Consider the following 17,626-nt stretch of genomic DNA (forward strand, 5'->3'; position numbering starts at 1 on the left):
TTACTTCTTCTTTTTCATTTCTAATTCTATTGATTTGCATCTTTTCCCCTTTTTTCTTGGTGAGTCTGGCTAATGGTTTATCAATTTTGTTTATCTTCTCAAAGAACCAGCTTTTAGTTTCATTAGGCTTTGCTATTGTTTCCTTCCTTTCTTTTTCATTTATTTCTGCTCTGATCTTTACGATTTCTTTCCTTCTGCTCACTTTGGGGTTTTTTTGTTCTTCTTTCTCTAATTGTTGTAGGTGTAAGGTTAGGTTGTTTATTCGAGATTTTTCTTGTTTCTTTTTTTTTTGGACAGAAAAGGAGGATTTATTCATGGGCACAAGTAAGGAGGGGACAGCGCCAAAGGCTCTCACGAGTGCAGGGCCCGCCATTTGTCCAGGGGGCCACAATTAGGGATGTATTTGACCCCACAGCCATCTGGGATGAGCCGCTTTTCTGCCACCATGTTTTCAAATTCATCCGCGTTAAACTTAGTAAATCCCCACTTCTTGGAGACATGGATCTTCTGGCGGCCAGGGAACTTGAATTTGGCCCTGCGGAGGGCCTCAATGACATGTTCCTTGTTCTGCAGCTTGGTGCGGATGGACATTATGACTTGGCCAATGTGGACCCTGGCCACTGTGCCCTGGGGCTTTCCAAAGGCACCACGCATACCTGTCTGGAGCCTAGATTGGGGACAGCATGCCAGTCATTAATGTCCCTGGAAAAGGGCTGTCTCCACGGTCCCTTAGGGCAACCTGTACAGGCAACAGGCTGCGTACACTACCGAGGACACTGCTGTTTGCAGCCATTGCACACTGGGCCCCCATGGGGAAAAGAGCACAGTCGGCTTAACTGGCTGCAAGGAGATTTTTCTTGTTTCTTAAGGTAGGACTGTATTGCTATAAACTTCCCTCTTAGAACTGCTTTTGCTGTGTCCCATAGGTTTTGGGTTGTTGTGTTTTCATTGTCATTTGTTTCTAGATATTTTTTGATTTCCTCTTTGATTTCTTCAGTGATTTCTTGGTTGTTTAATAGTGTATTGTTTAGCCTCCATGTGTTTGTATTTTTTGCAGTTTTTTTCCTTTAATTGATAACTAGTCTCATGGCATTGTGGTCTGAGAAGATGCTTGATATGATTTCAATTTTCTTGAATTACCGAGTCATGATTTGTGACCCAAGATGTGATCTATCCTGGAAAATGTTCCGTGTGCACTTGAGAAGAGACTGTATTCTGTTGTTTTTGGATGGAATGTCCTATAAATATCAATTAAGTCGAGATGGTCTAATGTATCATTGAAAGCTTGTGTGTCCTTATTTATTTTCTGTTTGGATGATCTGTCCGTTGATGTAAGTGGGGTGTTCAAGTCTCCTACTATTATTGTGTTACTGTTGATTTCTCATTTTTATGGCTGTTAGCATTTGCCTTATGTATTGAGGTGCTCCTATGTTGGGTGCATAGATATTTACCATTGTGATATGTTCTTCTTGAATGGATCCCTTGATCATTATGTAGTGTCCTTCCTTGTCTCTTGTAATAGTCTTTACTTTCAAGTCTAATTGGTCTGATATGAGTATTGCTACTCCAGCTTTCTTTTGACTTCCATGTGCATGGAATATCTTTTTCCATCCCATTACTTTCAGTCTATATGTGTCCCGTGGTCTGAAGTGGGTTTCTTGTAGACAGCATATTTAAGGGTCTTGTTTTTGTATCCGTTCAGCCAGTCTGTGTCTTTTGGTTGGAGCATTTAATCCATTTACATTTAAGGTGATTATTGACATGTGTTCCAATTACCATTTTCTTAATTGTTTTGGGTTTGTTTTTGTAGGTCTTTTCCTTCTCTTGTGTTTCCTGCTTAGAGAAGCTCCTTTAGCACTTGTTGTAAGACTGGTTTGGTGGTGCTGAATTCTCTTCACTTTTGCTTGTCTGGAAAGCTTTTGATTTCTCCATCAAATCTGAATGAGATTCTTGCTGGGTAGAGGATTCTTGGCTGTAGGTTTCTCTCTTTCAGGACTTTCAGTATATCCTGCCATTCCCTTCTGGCCTGCAGAGTTTCTGCAGAAAGATCAGCTGTTATCCTTATGGGTTTTCCCTCACATATTATTTGTTGCTTTTCTCTTGCTGCTTTTAATATTTTTTGTGTGTGTTTAATTGTCATTAGTTTGATTAATATGTGCCTTGGTGTATTTCTCCTCAGGTTTATTCTGTGTGGGACTCTCTGTGCTTCTTGGACTTGATTAATTATTTCCTTTCCCATGTTGGGGAAGTTTTCCACTATAACCTCTTGAAATATTTTCTCAGACCCTTTCTTTTTTTCTTCCTCTTCTGGGTTGCCTATGATTCGAATGTTGGTGTGCTTAATGTTATCACCAAGGTCTCTGAGACTGTCTTCCACTCTTTTCTTTTTTCTCTTTCCTGCTCTGTGGCAGTTATTTCCCCCCTTCTATCTTCCAACTCACTTATTCATTCTTCTGTCTCAGTTGTTCTGCTGTTTATACCATCTAGAGTATTTTTAATTTCTGTTATTTTGTTACCTATTACTGTTTGTTTGCTCTTTAGTTCTTCTGAGTCCTTATTTACTGTTTCTTGAATTTTTGTATTTTGTTATTGAGATTTTGGATCATCTTTACTATCATTACTCTGAATTCTTTCTCAGGCAATTTTCCTATTTCCTCTTCATTTATTTGGTCTTGTGGGTTTTTTTCCTGCTCCTTTGCCTGCATGGTGGTTCTTTGTTTTCTCATAGTAGTCCAAACTTCAGAGGTTGCTTGTTCCAGTTATGTCGGGATCTTTGTAGTCCTTTCTGGTGTCCGAGGTCATTTGCTGGTGTTCAGCTGGTTCTCTGTGGGAAGTATTGCGTCTTTTGGTGTATTCCTTATGCATCTGTGGAGAGGGATACATTCCACGTCCTTCTACTTCACCATCATCTTTCTTCCTCCCTATCCAATGCTTTATAATGCACTCTTCACCTTATTTATTGAGTTCTTTAGCTCTAGAATTTCTGTCCATTTGCTTTTAGAGTTTCAATCTCTTTGGTAAAGTGTTTCTTCTCTTCATTAATTTTATTCTTGAGCAAGTTGAATTGCCTTTCTGAGTTTTCTTGTAGCTCGCTGAGTTTCTTCATGACAGCTACTTTGAATTCTCCCTCAGTCAGATGACAATCTTCCGTGACTTTAAGTTTGGTTTCTGGAAAATTGTCATTTTCTTTTTGTGAAACCATGTTACTGTGGTTTTTCATGGTAATGGATGAGTTTGTTTCTTTGCTGGCACATTTGAAGTAGCGAACACCTTTCTTATATAGGCAAAGCTCTGTTTACTTTGATTCTAATAATTCAATGGGTTGGTAATTAGAGGCCTTTCTTTTGCTTTTCAGTAGATGGCGCTATAGCACAAGTTTTTTGGTTTATCTTACCTGAGCCACCTCTGGCTATATTTGAGACTGTGCACTTTTCACCTTCCACCAGCCTCATCATGGTTGCTTATTCCTCCAGGGTCACTGGTGCCTTGCTGCTGTTGGTGTCACCACTGTCACTGGCAGTGCTGCTGGGGGCACTAGGATAGCAGGTACCTCCACTACTTCTGGGGTTGCCTGGTTCATGGGCCCTACCACTGCTGCTGCCCAGTTCCCTGTGACTGCAAGTGCTGCTATGGCCATGAGACTGAAGTCATGTGTGCCTCCCTTGCTTCTCCCAGGGGGGAGAGGGTCAAGAGGGGGCAGGGGCAGCAGGATTGCCGGTACTGCCTCCTCTGTTCCCCCAATTCTGTCCCTCCCCCCAATACATATTCCAATCCACCCACCTTCAAAGGTAAAGATGTGTGGATCTCTCCAGTGTCTTAGTGTATTGGGTAAAGGAACCTTTGTTGAGTTATAGATGTTTTACTAGTTGTAGATTGAAGGGGAGAGACAAAGAGAACACCTCACACTACCATGATGCTGACGTCCAAGGTAGACTTTTCTAAACTTTTACACAATTAATAAACTTCACATTAAAGAATATAGTAATATTAGAAGTTCATGACAAGAAAAATACCATAAAAGACTGTTCAGTATGCCAAGGTGTGCTGAGTGACAAGGAAGAGAATTATTAATAAGACTACATTATGCTCAATTTAGCAAAAAATAAAAATCCTCAGAGTTTAAACTTCTTTCATTTCTAGGGAAAGAAATCTAATATATTCAGATACGCTTTGTTCCATCAGTGTGCTGAAGATGATAAACTTAAGGCTAAAAGTATTTTATAGAAGAAAAGTTTATATATGCAATTTTAAAGTAATTCAGTAGATCATTTCCATTTAGAATAACTAAAAGTAGAAGAGAAAGTAGAATTTTAAAAAGTGGGACTGATCAAATTTTACTTTTTTTTGAGGGGAAGTGAAATTGAATGTGTAACCTCAGCAGGCCTCGAGCTATGGACATCTTTTTTTAAAGAGTATGTGTATATGCATTGAGAAAAATTTTAAACTATTAAGTCACTACTTTAAAACAATTCCCAAGAGTTGATTTCTCATGCTGAGTTTCAATTATTATTTTAAATAGACACAAAGAAAATAGTGCTTTTATAAAAAGCAAGGTGATTTATGCCCAAATTTGTTAAGGAAAACAAGAAGGGAGTTCTACTGCCTATTCTGGCATACACTGACACTGCAACCTAGAATGAGCCTCTGAACCTCTCTCTGGGTCTCCATTCCTTCATCTATGATAGAAAAAGGGTTAAACTAAATTAAAATAAAGGTCTAAGGAATAACTTTTTCTTTAGAAACTTTTATTTCATAAAATAAAAGCCAAGTGACTTGAGGAAATTTTTACCTTTATTGATGAATTTATGTATATTAGTACATAAATTATTTAATAAGTAGTTTCATTTATTCAGTTGGCTCTATGACACAAATGGGGTGTGTGTGTATCTGGATACATAACCACTTCTGACATCCAGTTGCTCAAATCAAATCCTTGGAGTCATCCATGATTGGCCCCTCTGTTTTCCTTATCCCCACAATCAATTCTTCAGTCATGGCAGCTCTACCTTCAAAGCAGATCCCATGACTGACCACTTCTCATTGCTGCCACTGCCAACATCATTGTCCAAGTCCATCAACTGTCCCCCAACTCCAGAGCCTCCTAACTGGTTTTCCACTTTCTCTTCCTTCAGTCCTGCTCTCCACAGGGGAACCTTTGAGAACTTTGTAAAACCAAATCAAACCATGTCACTCTCCTACTCATAACCCTCCAATGGCTTTCCCTGTCATACTCAGAATAAAATTCAAGCTTCTTGCCAAGGTTGAACAGTTCTACATAATTTGGCTCATATCTTTCTCTCTGACTCTCTCTCATTCTGCTCTGGCCACCCCACACCTACCCCTGTCTTCACACCTGTCTCTGCAAGTGCCAAGCACCATGTCTTCAAAGATGTTGTTCCTGACCATCTTACCAGAAATAGCCACCAGCCACCCACACAGTGTCAATCTCTTCTTGCCTTTCTTTATAAAACTTGTCACTACATCACCTTATATATTTATGGTTGTTGAACATCTCATGAATTTCTAATATTAGTATTTTCTTAATTGTAAAGTTTATTAATTATGTGACAGCTTAGAAAAGTCTACCTATTATAGCTAGTGGGAAGCTGCTGCATAGCACAAGGAGATCAGCTCGGTGCTTTGTGACGACCTAAAGGAGTGGGATAGGGAGGGTGGGAGGGAGGCTCAAGAGGGAGGAGATATGGGGACATATGTGTACATATAGCTGAGTCACTTTGTTGTGCAGCAGAAACTAACACAACACTGTAAAGCAATTATACTCCAATAAAGATATATTTTTAAAAAAAGATACAATTATAGAACCAGGCCTGTAGCCCTGCCCAATCAAGAAGTCCAACCATGGGAACCACACTGCCAGGGAACACAGCCAATGACCTTGCCAAACAGGAGGTGATTGCAGAGCCCAGCTAGTGACCCTGCCTAACCATGGAGCATATAAACCTATTTATGATGTTTTCTAACATGAATAAAAGTTTAATGGTTCCAGTAAGAGTTTAAAGTAGATAATCGGTCTCAGTTTTCTTTTATCTTCAAAACTGTACTGGTGGTGGTGGTGGTATTGGCTTTAAAATCTTCATTGTCTGTCCTCCTAGAATGCAAGTTCCATGAGGACATGGATTTTTTCTGCCTTGTTCACTGCTATATCTCCCACTGTTAAATATAAAATGTTCAGCATCAAGAGAATGCTTAATAATTATTAGCAGACAATTAATTAATAAGTGAATGTGTATATACTCACACAATGACCTTGGGGCAGCTAGAAAACCTGGGTTCACTACTTCTGATCACATCTATTTACCCACATCCATACATTCCATTTCCTAGTTTTAGAGAATGTGAAAATGGCCTCCTTCCAGGTGGAGAAACCATTAAAACACAGTGGCAAGGACCCTGTCATGAGAACTATGTACTGAGATCTATGGGAACATATATGGAACCCAGACTGGTGCTGGTGTGGAAAGAAGAAGAGATGGGTTCAAGGAACCTTCTGAAGAATCAATATTGTGAAAATGACTATACTACCCAAAGCAATCTACAGATTCCATGCAATCCCTATCAAATTACCAATGGCATTTTTCGCAGAATTATAACAAAAATTTTTAGAATTTGTATGGAAACACAAAAGACCTAGAATAGCAAAAGCAATCTTGAGGAAAACAAACAAACAAACAAACAAAACAGAGCTGGAGGAATCAGGCTCCCTGACTTCAGACTATACTACAAAGCTACAATAATGAACACAATATGGTACTGGCACAAAAACAGAAATATAGATCAATGGAATAGGATAGAAAGCACAGAGAAAAACCCACACACCTATGGTCACCTAATCTATGACAAAGGAGGCCAGAATACACAATGGAGCAAAGACAGCCTCTTTAATAAGTGGTGCTGGGAAAATTGGAGAGCTACATATAAAAGAATGAAATCAGAACACTCCCTAACATCATATACACAAAAATAAACTCAAAATGGGTTAAAGACCTAAATGTAAGGCCAGACACCAGAAAACTCTTAGAGGAAAACATAGGCAGAACACTCTTTGACATAAATCGCAGAAAGATCTTTTTTGACCCACCTCCTAGAGTAATGAGAATAAATTTATACATACATACAAATATATACATGTAAATAATACATAGATATGTACAAGTTACAAAACTGATTTTCAGCAATTTTGAGGAAGAAAAAAAGATCATACTCTTACAAGACTGACTGAGATAAAACCTTCTCCAAATTATACTACATTAATTTCTCTTTTATATTTAACAACCTCAGATTCAAAGCACACCCCATGAGAAAAGATCAGGGGATCACTTCTGACTTTCCTCACTGCCAGCATTCTCTGATGTTATTGACAAGTGTTCTCCTTTCAAAAGGCTGTAGCCCAAATAATTCTTTTCATCTTCATTTTCATGGAGAAAGTTAATACCTAATTAAAATGCCAACTCAATTAAAGATGAAAATCTCAAGTCAGTATTGACACCATTGAAAAAACATAGCTAACCGCTGAGACTTGACGGATTTTTATAGTTTTTAAATAAACCAGAATCTAATATTGCTTGAGATGTTGCCTACCAACCAGGGAGACAGGATTGAGTCACTTAGATCTATCTGTCTCTGTGCTATAAAAAGGATTTTAATGTTCTGGTCAGGAACCACTGAAACATAGTATTGATTTTCTGTGCTCAATTTCTCTCCCAAGTCTTGGTCTTTGACTTGAAGATAATTTCATTACTATCAGGAAGCTTGGGCAACATAGAATGAACAGCAGGAAGCTAAGTTCTGTAAATGGATTTGACCTCTTACTTCCATTTGCTAGCTTAGCCAGGCTGTTTTCCTCAGAACATGGTGCTTCATCCTCCTCTAGAGACGTATTTTGAACATGCAGAAGGATCTGAAGAATTTAAAATGACCTCTCATAGGAAATAATTAACTGAACATCTGTGGGAAAATTGATGAAGTTTCAGATCTTGCTTTCCAGTTTTTTTTAACAGCCTTCTTTCATTAAATATTTTATTTGTTGATAACTGAGACTCTTCCCAATTATTGGCAGAAATCAATTGGTTCAACGATAATTAAATCCTCTGGTTTTTTGTGTGGTAGCAACTCTTGAGCAACTGTGCTCTTGATCACATATCTCTTATTAGAAAGTTGAAATTAAATTGGAAATTGTAGGGATGGTCCCAGTAGGAGAGTGGGTTTTAGTAAAGAGAGAGCAAAAATCAGAATGGGAAGCAAAAGTTGCCCACTTCCTCCTGGATTTTCAATGTGACATTATTATTATTATTATTATTATTATTTTGGTAGTAGAAGATGTGAATTCCCAGGTCATTAGACAAATCCATATTCACATAAGAATGCAAAAAATTGAAAAGATTATGAGCGATGATTTATAAAATATATTCCTGACTTCTTAAAAAATATGCAGAGTCAATAAACATTCACTTATTACTCTCACATATTGTTGGGAGTGAATATTGACACAGCTTTTTTGAGGCGTAGGTGGGCAATAAGAATTAGGAGCCTTAAAATTATTCAAGTCTTATGGAGAAAAGATACCCTCTTCAATAAGTGGATCTGGGAAAATTGGACAGCTACATGTCAAAGAATGAAATTAGAACACTTCCTAACACCATACACAAAAATAAATTCAAAATGGATTAAAGAGCTAAATGTAAGGCCAGACACTATAAAATTCTTAGAGGAAAACATAGGTAGAACACTCTATGACATAAATCAAAGCAAGATCCTTTTTGACCCACCTCCTAGAATAATGGAAACAGAATAAAAGATAAACAAATGGGACCTAATGAAACTTAAAAGCTTTGCACAACAAAAGAAACCATAAACAAGACAAAAAGACAACCCTCAGAATGGAAGAAAATATTTGCCAATGAAGTAACTGACAAAGGATTAACCTCCAAAATATACAAGCAGCTCATGCAGCTTAATACCAAAAAAGCAAATAACCCAATCCACAAATGGGCAGAAGACCTAAATAGACATTTTTCCAAAGAAGACATGCAGATGGCCAACAAACACATGAAAAGATGCTCAACATCACTAATCATTAGAGAAATGCAAGTCAAAGCTACAATGAGGTATCACCTTACACCAGTCAGAATGGCCATCACCAAAAAATCCAGAAACAATAAATGCTGGAGAGGGTGCAGAGAAAAGGGAACCCGCCTACGCTGTTGGTGGGAATGTAAATTGGTACAGCCACAATGGAAAACAGTATGGAGGTTCCTTAGAAAACTAAAAATAGAACTACTGCATGACCCAGCAATCCCACTACTGGGCATATACCCTGAGAAAACCATAATCCAAAAAGAAATATGCACCACAATGTTCATTGCAGCACTATTTACAATAGCCAGGATGTGGAAGCAACCTAAATGTCCATCAACAGATGAATGGATAAAGAAGATGTGGCACATATATACGATGGAATATTACTCAGCCACAGAAAGGAATGAAATTGAGTTATATGTAGTGAGGTGGGTGGACCCGGAGTCTGTCATACAAAGTGAAGTAAGCCAGAAAGAGAAAAACAAATACCATATGCTAACTCATATATATGGAATCTAAAAAAATGGTACTGATGAACCCAGTGACAGGGCAAGAATAAAGATGAAGATGTAGAGAACAGACTTGAGGACACGGAGTGGGGGTGGGGGGCAAAGGGGAAGCTGGAACGAAGTGAGAGAGTAGCATTGACATATATACACGACCAAATGTAAAATAGATAGCTAGTGGGAAGCTGTTGCATAACACAGGGAGAGCAACTCAATGATCGGTGATGACTTAGAAGGCTGGGATAGGGAGGGTGGGAAGGAGTCTCAGGAGGGAGGGGATATGAGGATATATGTATACATACAGCTGATTCACTTTGTTGCACAGCAAAAACTGGCACAACAGTGTAAAGCAATTATATTCCAATAAAGAGCTTACAAGATGCTAAAAAAAAAAAAGGTAAAAAAAAAATTATTCAAGTCTTTTGAGGTAGTAATTAGTCCCACTTCTAGAAATTTCCACTAAGCAAAGTAATCAGAGACAAAAAAAGATTTCTGTAAAAGTATGGTCTTCAAAGGGAAAAAATGAAAACAATGAAAATGCCCAGCCAATGGAAACTGTTAGATAACATATAAATTCATATGGAATATTCATTCATGATTTTTTCAACAAATATTTATTAAGCACCTGTTATGTGCCAACCATTTTTCAGATACTGGGAAAAACAAAAGTGAAGGAGATAAAAAGATTCCTGCCTTCATGATACCTATGTTGCAAAGGAGAAAAATAGCAAAAGCCAAGTAAATAGGCAAACGAATAAAGGTAATTTCATAAAGTGGTAAGCAGAAGGAAGAAAAAACTGTGATATGCTAGAGGCATTAGAATGCAAAGAAATGTCTTTTCATAATGTATTTAGTGGTAAAAGTTAAAATATAAAACATTATAATTCCAACTATATAAAATCATATACTTAAAATGTTTTAATATGAATAAAAATTATATCTAGGTTGTGGAATTATGGATATTGTTTCCGATAGAATAGGCTAGGTATTGCTACAGTAACAAATAACTTTACTATTTCAAGGGCTTTAAGCAGCAAAGGTTTATTCTTGGTCATGCAAGTTCTGTTGCTGGTTCTAGGTGAGTCTCTTAGATGGCTGTCCTCTGTTCTTTACATGGCAATATCAGCATGGGTTTCCACGATCACTGATGCAGGGGTCGAGAGAGGTGGGGATTTGGACACTGGCAATGAAATGCTTTTACCCATCAGTGACACATGAACTTCCACTCACATTTCATTGGCCAATGCTAGTTACATGACTGTGCCTAACTTCAAGCAGGTGGGAAAATGCCATTCATCCATGTGCCTGAAAGGAGAGGTGAAGCAGTTACTGGTACACAGGGTAATGTGGGCCACAAGTATTTTTTACTTTTTTATTCTTTTCTATATTTTTCATATTGTCTTCAGTGAACACATATATGTTTATGACCAAGAAGGAAAAGGGTTTTCTTTGGAAGAATGCTGATTCAGATTAAAAGCAAATTATTCTGTGACTAGGTAGTTCCTTGTGGGACACTGTCCTCACACTTTGAAACACCATTCACACCCCTTCAGCAAGAAGGGGTGGCCTGGGGCTTTCTGATCATTCCATCAAGTTCTTGGAAGTGATAGGAGTTAAACATTTATTGGGTTTTTCCCAATTCCCCCCTTTCCTTCAAAAGCTTAGATATGCCTGTAGTTGTTAAATATAACACAGTTTTAATAACAAAGCTGGAAAAGGTCACAATGTCATAATTTCTAAATTTGGGGTCTTGTCCTTTGTAGGTGAGCCTTTGCATGTTAGTCTTGACTATCCCATTAAACATTTTGGCTGAAGAGGAGAAGCTAAAACAGCGCTGGCCTGCAATTAGTCAGCTCTAGATGAGAAGGCTGTGAGAGCAGAACCTCTTCCCAGCATGCAGCCTAGTTCTGTGCACTTGTTCATGGCAAGTGCTCAATTGATTTTGGTTAAACAGGCTTTAAAAATTAAAGCATCACAAGAAACAGACATCAGGCAAAAAACTAAGTGTGTGTTTGCTTATTTTAAAGCAGTAGTTCTCAACTGGAAGTAATTTTGCTCCCAGGAGACATTTCACAAAGTCTGGAGACATTTTTGGTTGTCGCTTGTGAGGGCTGGGGGATGGGAAGGGGGCTGCTAGCATCTAGTTCATAGAGGCCAGAGATGCTGCTGAACATCTTACAATGCTCAGGATAGTGCCCCCATCTCTCTCTCTCTCTCTCTCTCTCTCTCTCTCTCTCTCTCACACACACACACACACACACAGAAAACAAAGAATTTTTCTGCCCCAAATGTCAATAGTGTTGATGTTAAGAAAGCCTGCTTTAGGTCTGGTCCAGAGTTGTTACCTGAGGATATCTCTGAGATCCAAAATCACCCCAGAAACTTAAGTTTTCTGCTCACTTGTCCATCAACAACACACAATGCATTCAGCCTCCTGGATTCTCACTATATTCCTACTAACTTTCTGCAGTGGTGGGGGCTGGCTTTGCCTTGCCTTCCTCCCTCAGCATTAGGGAGTCTACATACATTGATGTCATAATATCCATCTACATGGAAGCCTGGTGTTGACGTGCAGCATTAGTCACTGAATCTCACAGAAGCTCATCAGTGCCTCCAGCCAAATCTTCCTCTTTGCTCTGATTTAAATAAAGCCTTTCTTTAAGAGCTCTTCTAAAAGCAATCCAATGAGGTGCTACAAAGTATGCCAAATCCAATTACTTTCTGCATTCTTGCCTATTATTTGGAAAAAGCAATCCTCCCTAAGCCACAAAGGTCATTCAGAAAACATACCAAGATGACCACATTAAAGGAAGTGGAATGTTAATGAAGGTCTCGACACCCACAAAATACTAATGAGAGGGCCGGGTTGGCCTCTTAGTCAAGAGTCTCAAGCGTGCCCAGAATATTAACAGACATTCTTTATCCTGAGGCAAATGGCTCTCTCACAACAACAGAGATGATCCACTAATGCCTGATTCAGATGCTTTGTCACAGAATGAATCAGCACAGCCATTAATAAGTACTGCAATAGTGCACAACACAAATAGTACTGGTTTTCAAGGTGTCTGTCCTCTCTTTTCATGGAGGCAATTTTCTTCTGACTCAGAAGCAGATATGTGGCCCATGATGGTGATGTTTTCTACCTCTCACCAAGTAAAGTTCACTAACCTGGGTAGTCAAGGAGCATTAGGGATGCTATGGAAGCCACAGTTGAGGAGTACAGGAAGTGGTCTCCATGGATGGTGCTCTTTCCCTGTGCAGTCCAACTCTCTTTCCCAAGACATGGATGGTAATGCTGAAGACAAGTGCATTCACTTTGCATAATGCATAATAAATTACCACAGACTTAGTGGCTCAGAACAACATACATTTACTATCCTACAGTTTTCATGGGTCCTTAGCTGGGTCCTCTACAATCAAGGTGTTGGTAGGGACAGTGGTCTCCTCTGAGACTCAAGGAACTTCTTCCAAGCTCATTCAGGTTGCTGGCAGAATTCAGGTCCTTGCGGTTGGAGGACTGAGGCTCTCAACTCCTAGAGGTCATCCCTTTTCATAGGTTGTTCACAATATAGTCATTTGCTTCCTCAAGGCTAGCAGGGGAGAGTCTCTCCTGCTTCAAGTGCCTCCCTTCAGCAAAGATCTGGATCCTTTTTTATAAGGCTCCCTTGGTTAGGTCAAACCCATCCTGGATGTTTTCCCTTTTGATGAACTCAAAGATAACTGCTTAGGGACCTTCATTATAACTGCAAAATTCCTTCATCCTTGCCATATTCTACTGGTTTGAAGCAAGTCATGGGTTCTACCCACACTTAAGAGGAGAGGATTACCCCAAGGTGTGGACTCTGGGAGGTGGGAATTACGGGTATAATCTTAGAATTCTGCTTGCCACAACAAGTTTGTGAATGTTTAAGCTGATAGGACTAACTGGAAAAGAGAGTAAATATGTTGGATGTCAGAGTCCATATTCTATCCAATAGGATGGCAGCTTGGAATAATAAGTCAAAAGTAACAAAAAGAAACTAGAGACCCACACTTAGCTTTTAACATAGGAGAGCTGTCAAAAGCAGTTCCTGGACAAAGACGTGGGGGTTTTAATTATTTATAAGCACAATAAGTAATGTTTGTATAATGTAATTTTTAAGCTCAAAATGCAATTTATAGAGCAATAATAAATACATAGTGTCTAGATCAAGAAAGAAAACATAAACAGTGGGCTTGGTACTGCATGTACCAAACCACATCTGGAAAAATTTTGGCAGTTCTGGGTTGACATTTTAAGCTGAACACTGCTCAAATGAAATCTTGAAATCAAATCATATGAAAAAATGCTTTAAGGAACTATGGATGTTTATAAAAGAAACTGAAGAGGAAACAGGATTATAATGTGTAAGAGTTGAGGAAGCAGAAATAAGACTCATAGATGAGTTACAAGGAAACATATTTCCCTTCAGTATAAGAAATATAGTTCTAATATTTAGAGTTATACACAAAGGAAATTTCTTATGGGGAAGGGAATATTCAAGGCTAATCCTATCAATGGAGGCACTTGATTCTTTTCCCACCTCCATTAATTATGTGCTTTCTCATTATTATCTTTACACAACTTCATCTTATCAGTGATGATCATGCATAGGTTTCTCCCATCACACATGTAAAGGAAACTTCCTCGGCCTCATATTCCACCAAGCTGCTGCCTCTTCCTCCCATCCTCTTTGAAGCCTGACTTTGAGAGAGCAGCGTGCACTTGTGATCTGCCGTCCATAGCCTTCGCTACTCAGTTAGTCAACCTAGTCTGGCTTCTGCCTCCATCAAGCCACCCAAACGGATGATCTTTGTAATGTCACTGTGGATAAATGTTCTTTGCAATTTCTCTTACATGACACTTTTGACCACATCCTGCTTTTTGAAATCATCTCTTTCCTTGGTTTCTCTGACATTACACTCTCTTGCCACCTCTCTGACTCCTCTGGCCACTCTTCTAAGACTCTTTTGTGGTCTCTCTCACATCTGATGCACACTGATGCTCACTGATGCTCCACCAGGCTCTGCCTTGGGTCTACTCTATTCTCATTCTACACAGTATCATTTGTTGTATTAGTGACCCCCATTGTTCTAACTGCCATTTATACATTGTGAGACCTTACTTCCAGTGTAGCTCTCTTTCTTCTGAAGTCCGTGTCTCTGTCTCCAAAGACGAACTGAACGGCTTTATTGGAAAACCCTGGGGTCACTTGAAACTCAATGTAGCCAAACTTGAACTTATAATCCCTCACCTCAGCCCACTCCCACCCCCTCAAATTCTTTTCCTGCAGGTTCCCCATTTCAGAGAATGGTTGGTAGGATGTCCCCACCTTCATCTTTACCAGCTCTCCCTAGTCCATCAGTCTGTGAGTCCTGAAGACATCTGCCAGATCCATCTAATTTTCTCCATTCCCATTGATACTACCTTGAATCAAACCATCAACTTCTGCCTGGATTATATCATCAGCATCATTATTAACTTCACTAACATTTACTGAATGACTACCATTTACGAGGGGCTGTTCTAGTAACATATATATATATATTCATCTATTTCGCAAAACAAACATGAGAATAGGTACTCTTATTTTTCCCATTTTATGGTGGTGAAAATTGGTAAACTAAGGCCCAGAGAGATTAAGAACCCTCCCCATGTTCACACACTTGGTAAGTGAAAAATCAGGATATGGATCTGCAAGCTTAACCAGTTCACTACATGTAGGGGCTGAATAAATTTTCCTTGACTTAATAAACTAAACTGACAAAGTAAATTCTAGTGAATTAGCTGTAGAAGGGATTTTTGCTGTGGGTGAAAAATTAGACTACAGGAGTATTTCTCAATTGTCTTTGATGAAGTACCTTTTAAAATTTCCTATCAACTGTGGTCTCATATTTTTGCGTGATACAGTATCGTGTGCTTGGCTTTCACAGCAATATTGAATACAGTAAAAGTTTCTGAACACTTACTTTCCATTTCTCTACTCAGTCGTCATGGTCCAGTAACAGACTGTGGACTGGCATCAGTCTGTGGACTACACTTTGAGTTCCACTGGACTAAAGGATCCATGGGATCCCTTCAAACACTAAGATTTTGTATTCAGTAGCGTTGTAAACAAGACTCAAAAGGGAAGAGCTTTCGCCTTTGAGAATTTACATTGTCAGTGGGAATAATCTACTCTAAACATAACAACTAGCAGAGTGGTATATGCTAAGCGCTGTGGTGAGAAAACCACATACATATCCAAAAAGATGCAAAATACATGTTCCGCAATCTTAGAGAGCATAAATCTAGTAGGGTGGACTTGACTAATACCCCCAAAATGTGGAAGAGAGAAGAGTGTGATTCAGAATATATCCTTTAAGAATATACAAACAGAAGACCTCATTCAGATGGCAATTATTAAGGGATATTTCAAATATGGAGTGGTATTCAACAGTTTTTTTTTTAAACTGAGACTTGCTCATACCTACTGAAATTGAAATATACCAAGAGATTTTTTTAAGTGGAAAAAAAGCAGCCAAATGATATTGCCAATTATATATCCAATGAGGAACCTGTATTTGGAATATACAAAGAAGCCTTACAACTCATTTATAAACAACCCAATTTTAAAATTGGCAAAGGATCCAAATAGACATTTCCCCAAAAAAAAATACAAAAATGGCTGATAAGCACATGAAAATACATTCAACACCATTAGTCACTAGGGAAATGCAAATCCAATTACAATGAGATTCCACTTAACACCTGTTAGGACAGTTATAATCAAAAAGACAGACAATAACAAGTGAAGAAATTGGAACCCTCATATGTTGCTGGTGGGAATATAAAATGGTGCAGCCACTTTAGAAAACAATATGGTAGTTCCTTAAAATGTTAAACACAGAGCTACCATGTAACCCAGCAATTCCACGCCTAGATATGTAAGCAAGAGAAATTAAAACATACATCCACACAAATGTCATAGCAGCAATATTCATAATTGCTAAAAAGTAGAAACAACCCTAACGTCCATGAATAGACAAACAAATGATGCGCAGGTAAACAGATGATGGAATATGGATGGCATATCCATATGATGGAATATTGTTCGGTAATAAAAAGAAATGAAGAACTGATACATGCTACAGAATGGATAAACCTTGCAAATGTTGTGCTAAGTGAAAGAAGTCAGACACAAAAGACCACATGTTGTATGAGTCCATTTATATGAAATGTCCAGAAGAAGCAAATCCATACATACATAAAATAGATTAGTGGTTGCCAGGGGCTGAGGAGGAAAGGAGGGAATGGGGAGCGATTGCTAGCAGGGCACTAGGTTTCTTTCGGGGTAATGAAAATGTTCTAAAATTAGATTGTGGTGGTGGTTGCACCCTGTGAACATATTAAAAACCATTGAATTATACATTTTATATGGGTAAAATGTATGTATGTGAATTATATCTCAATAAAGCTATTAAAAATAATTGTCATTGCCAGTTCCTTGGAGCAATTCAGAGACAGATAAGCAAGAGGGATTATTGATCTGTTAAAATAATTTCTATGTTTTTGTGCATCTCTAAACCTAAAGTCATGACCCATTGTTCACTAACTCAACCAGCATTACAAAAAGTGAAGGATTAAAAGTGAGAGCAAGTTTACCTGCATAGGCACAGCTTAGCGAAATGCCTCAGGCAAAGAACTGCCCCAGGCTGATGCAAGACAAAGTTTTATTAAAACAACAACTTGCCCTTTAAAATACAAGTTCCTCTCCTGCCTCTTAAAATTAACAGCTATTCAGCTACTTTTATTTCTGAAACTGAAGTGTTTTGGCAGTTCCTAATTGTGAAATAGATGAAATATCTATGGAAAACTTATTTTAAAAGAACCATTCCCTAAAGTCTTACAACCAGAGCTCCCTCCAGGCAGGCAAGAGGTTGAACAGGCAACATGACCATCACTTGAATGCATGACTTATCCACTCCAGGACTCTGCACACTCTGGAAACCAAGATATGTTCTTC

The 17,626-nt window shown here is 38.6% G+C and overlaps 1 protein-coding gene and 1 non-coding gene across 2 annotated transcripts; both read right to left on the reverse strand.

Moving 5' to 3' along the window:
• Nucleotides 1–209: 209 nt before the first annotated feature.
• On the reverse strand, nucleotides 210–663 carry LOC130841247 (60S ribosomal protein L10-like). Its single transcript, XM_057717304.1, has one exon. It carries the CDS (start codon nucleotides 652–654, stop codon nucleotides 352–354), a length of 303 nt encoding a protein of 100 aa, XP_057573287.1. The 5' UTR covers nucleotides 655–663; the 3' UTR covers nucleotides 210–351.
• Nucleotides 664–711: 48 nt separating this feature from the next.
• On the reverse strand, nucleotides 712–846 carry LOC130842756 (small nucleolar RNA SNORA70). Its single transcript, XR_009050550.1, has one exon. It is a non-coding gene; the product is annotated as a small nucleolar RNA SNORA70 (small nucleolar RNA).
• Between the last annotated feature and the right edge of the window lie 16,780 nt (nucleotides 847–17,626).

This window comes from Hippopotamus amphibius, chromosome X (assembly GCF_030028045.1).
Source record: "Hippopotamus amphibius kiboko isolate mHipAmp2 chromosome X, mHipAmp2.hap2, whole genome shotgun sequence".
In the NCBI taxonomy this organism is placed as follows: Eukaryota; Metazoa; Chordata; class Mammalia; order Artiodactyla; family Hippopotamidae; genus Hippopotamus; species Hippopotamus amphibius.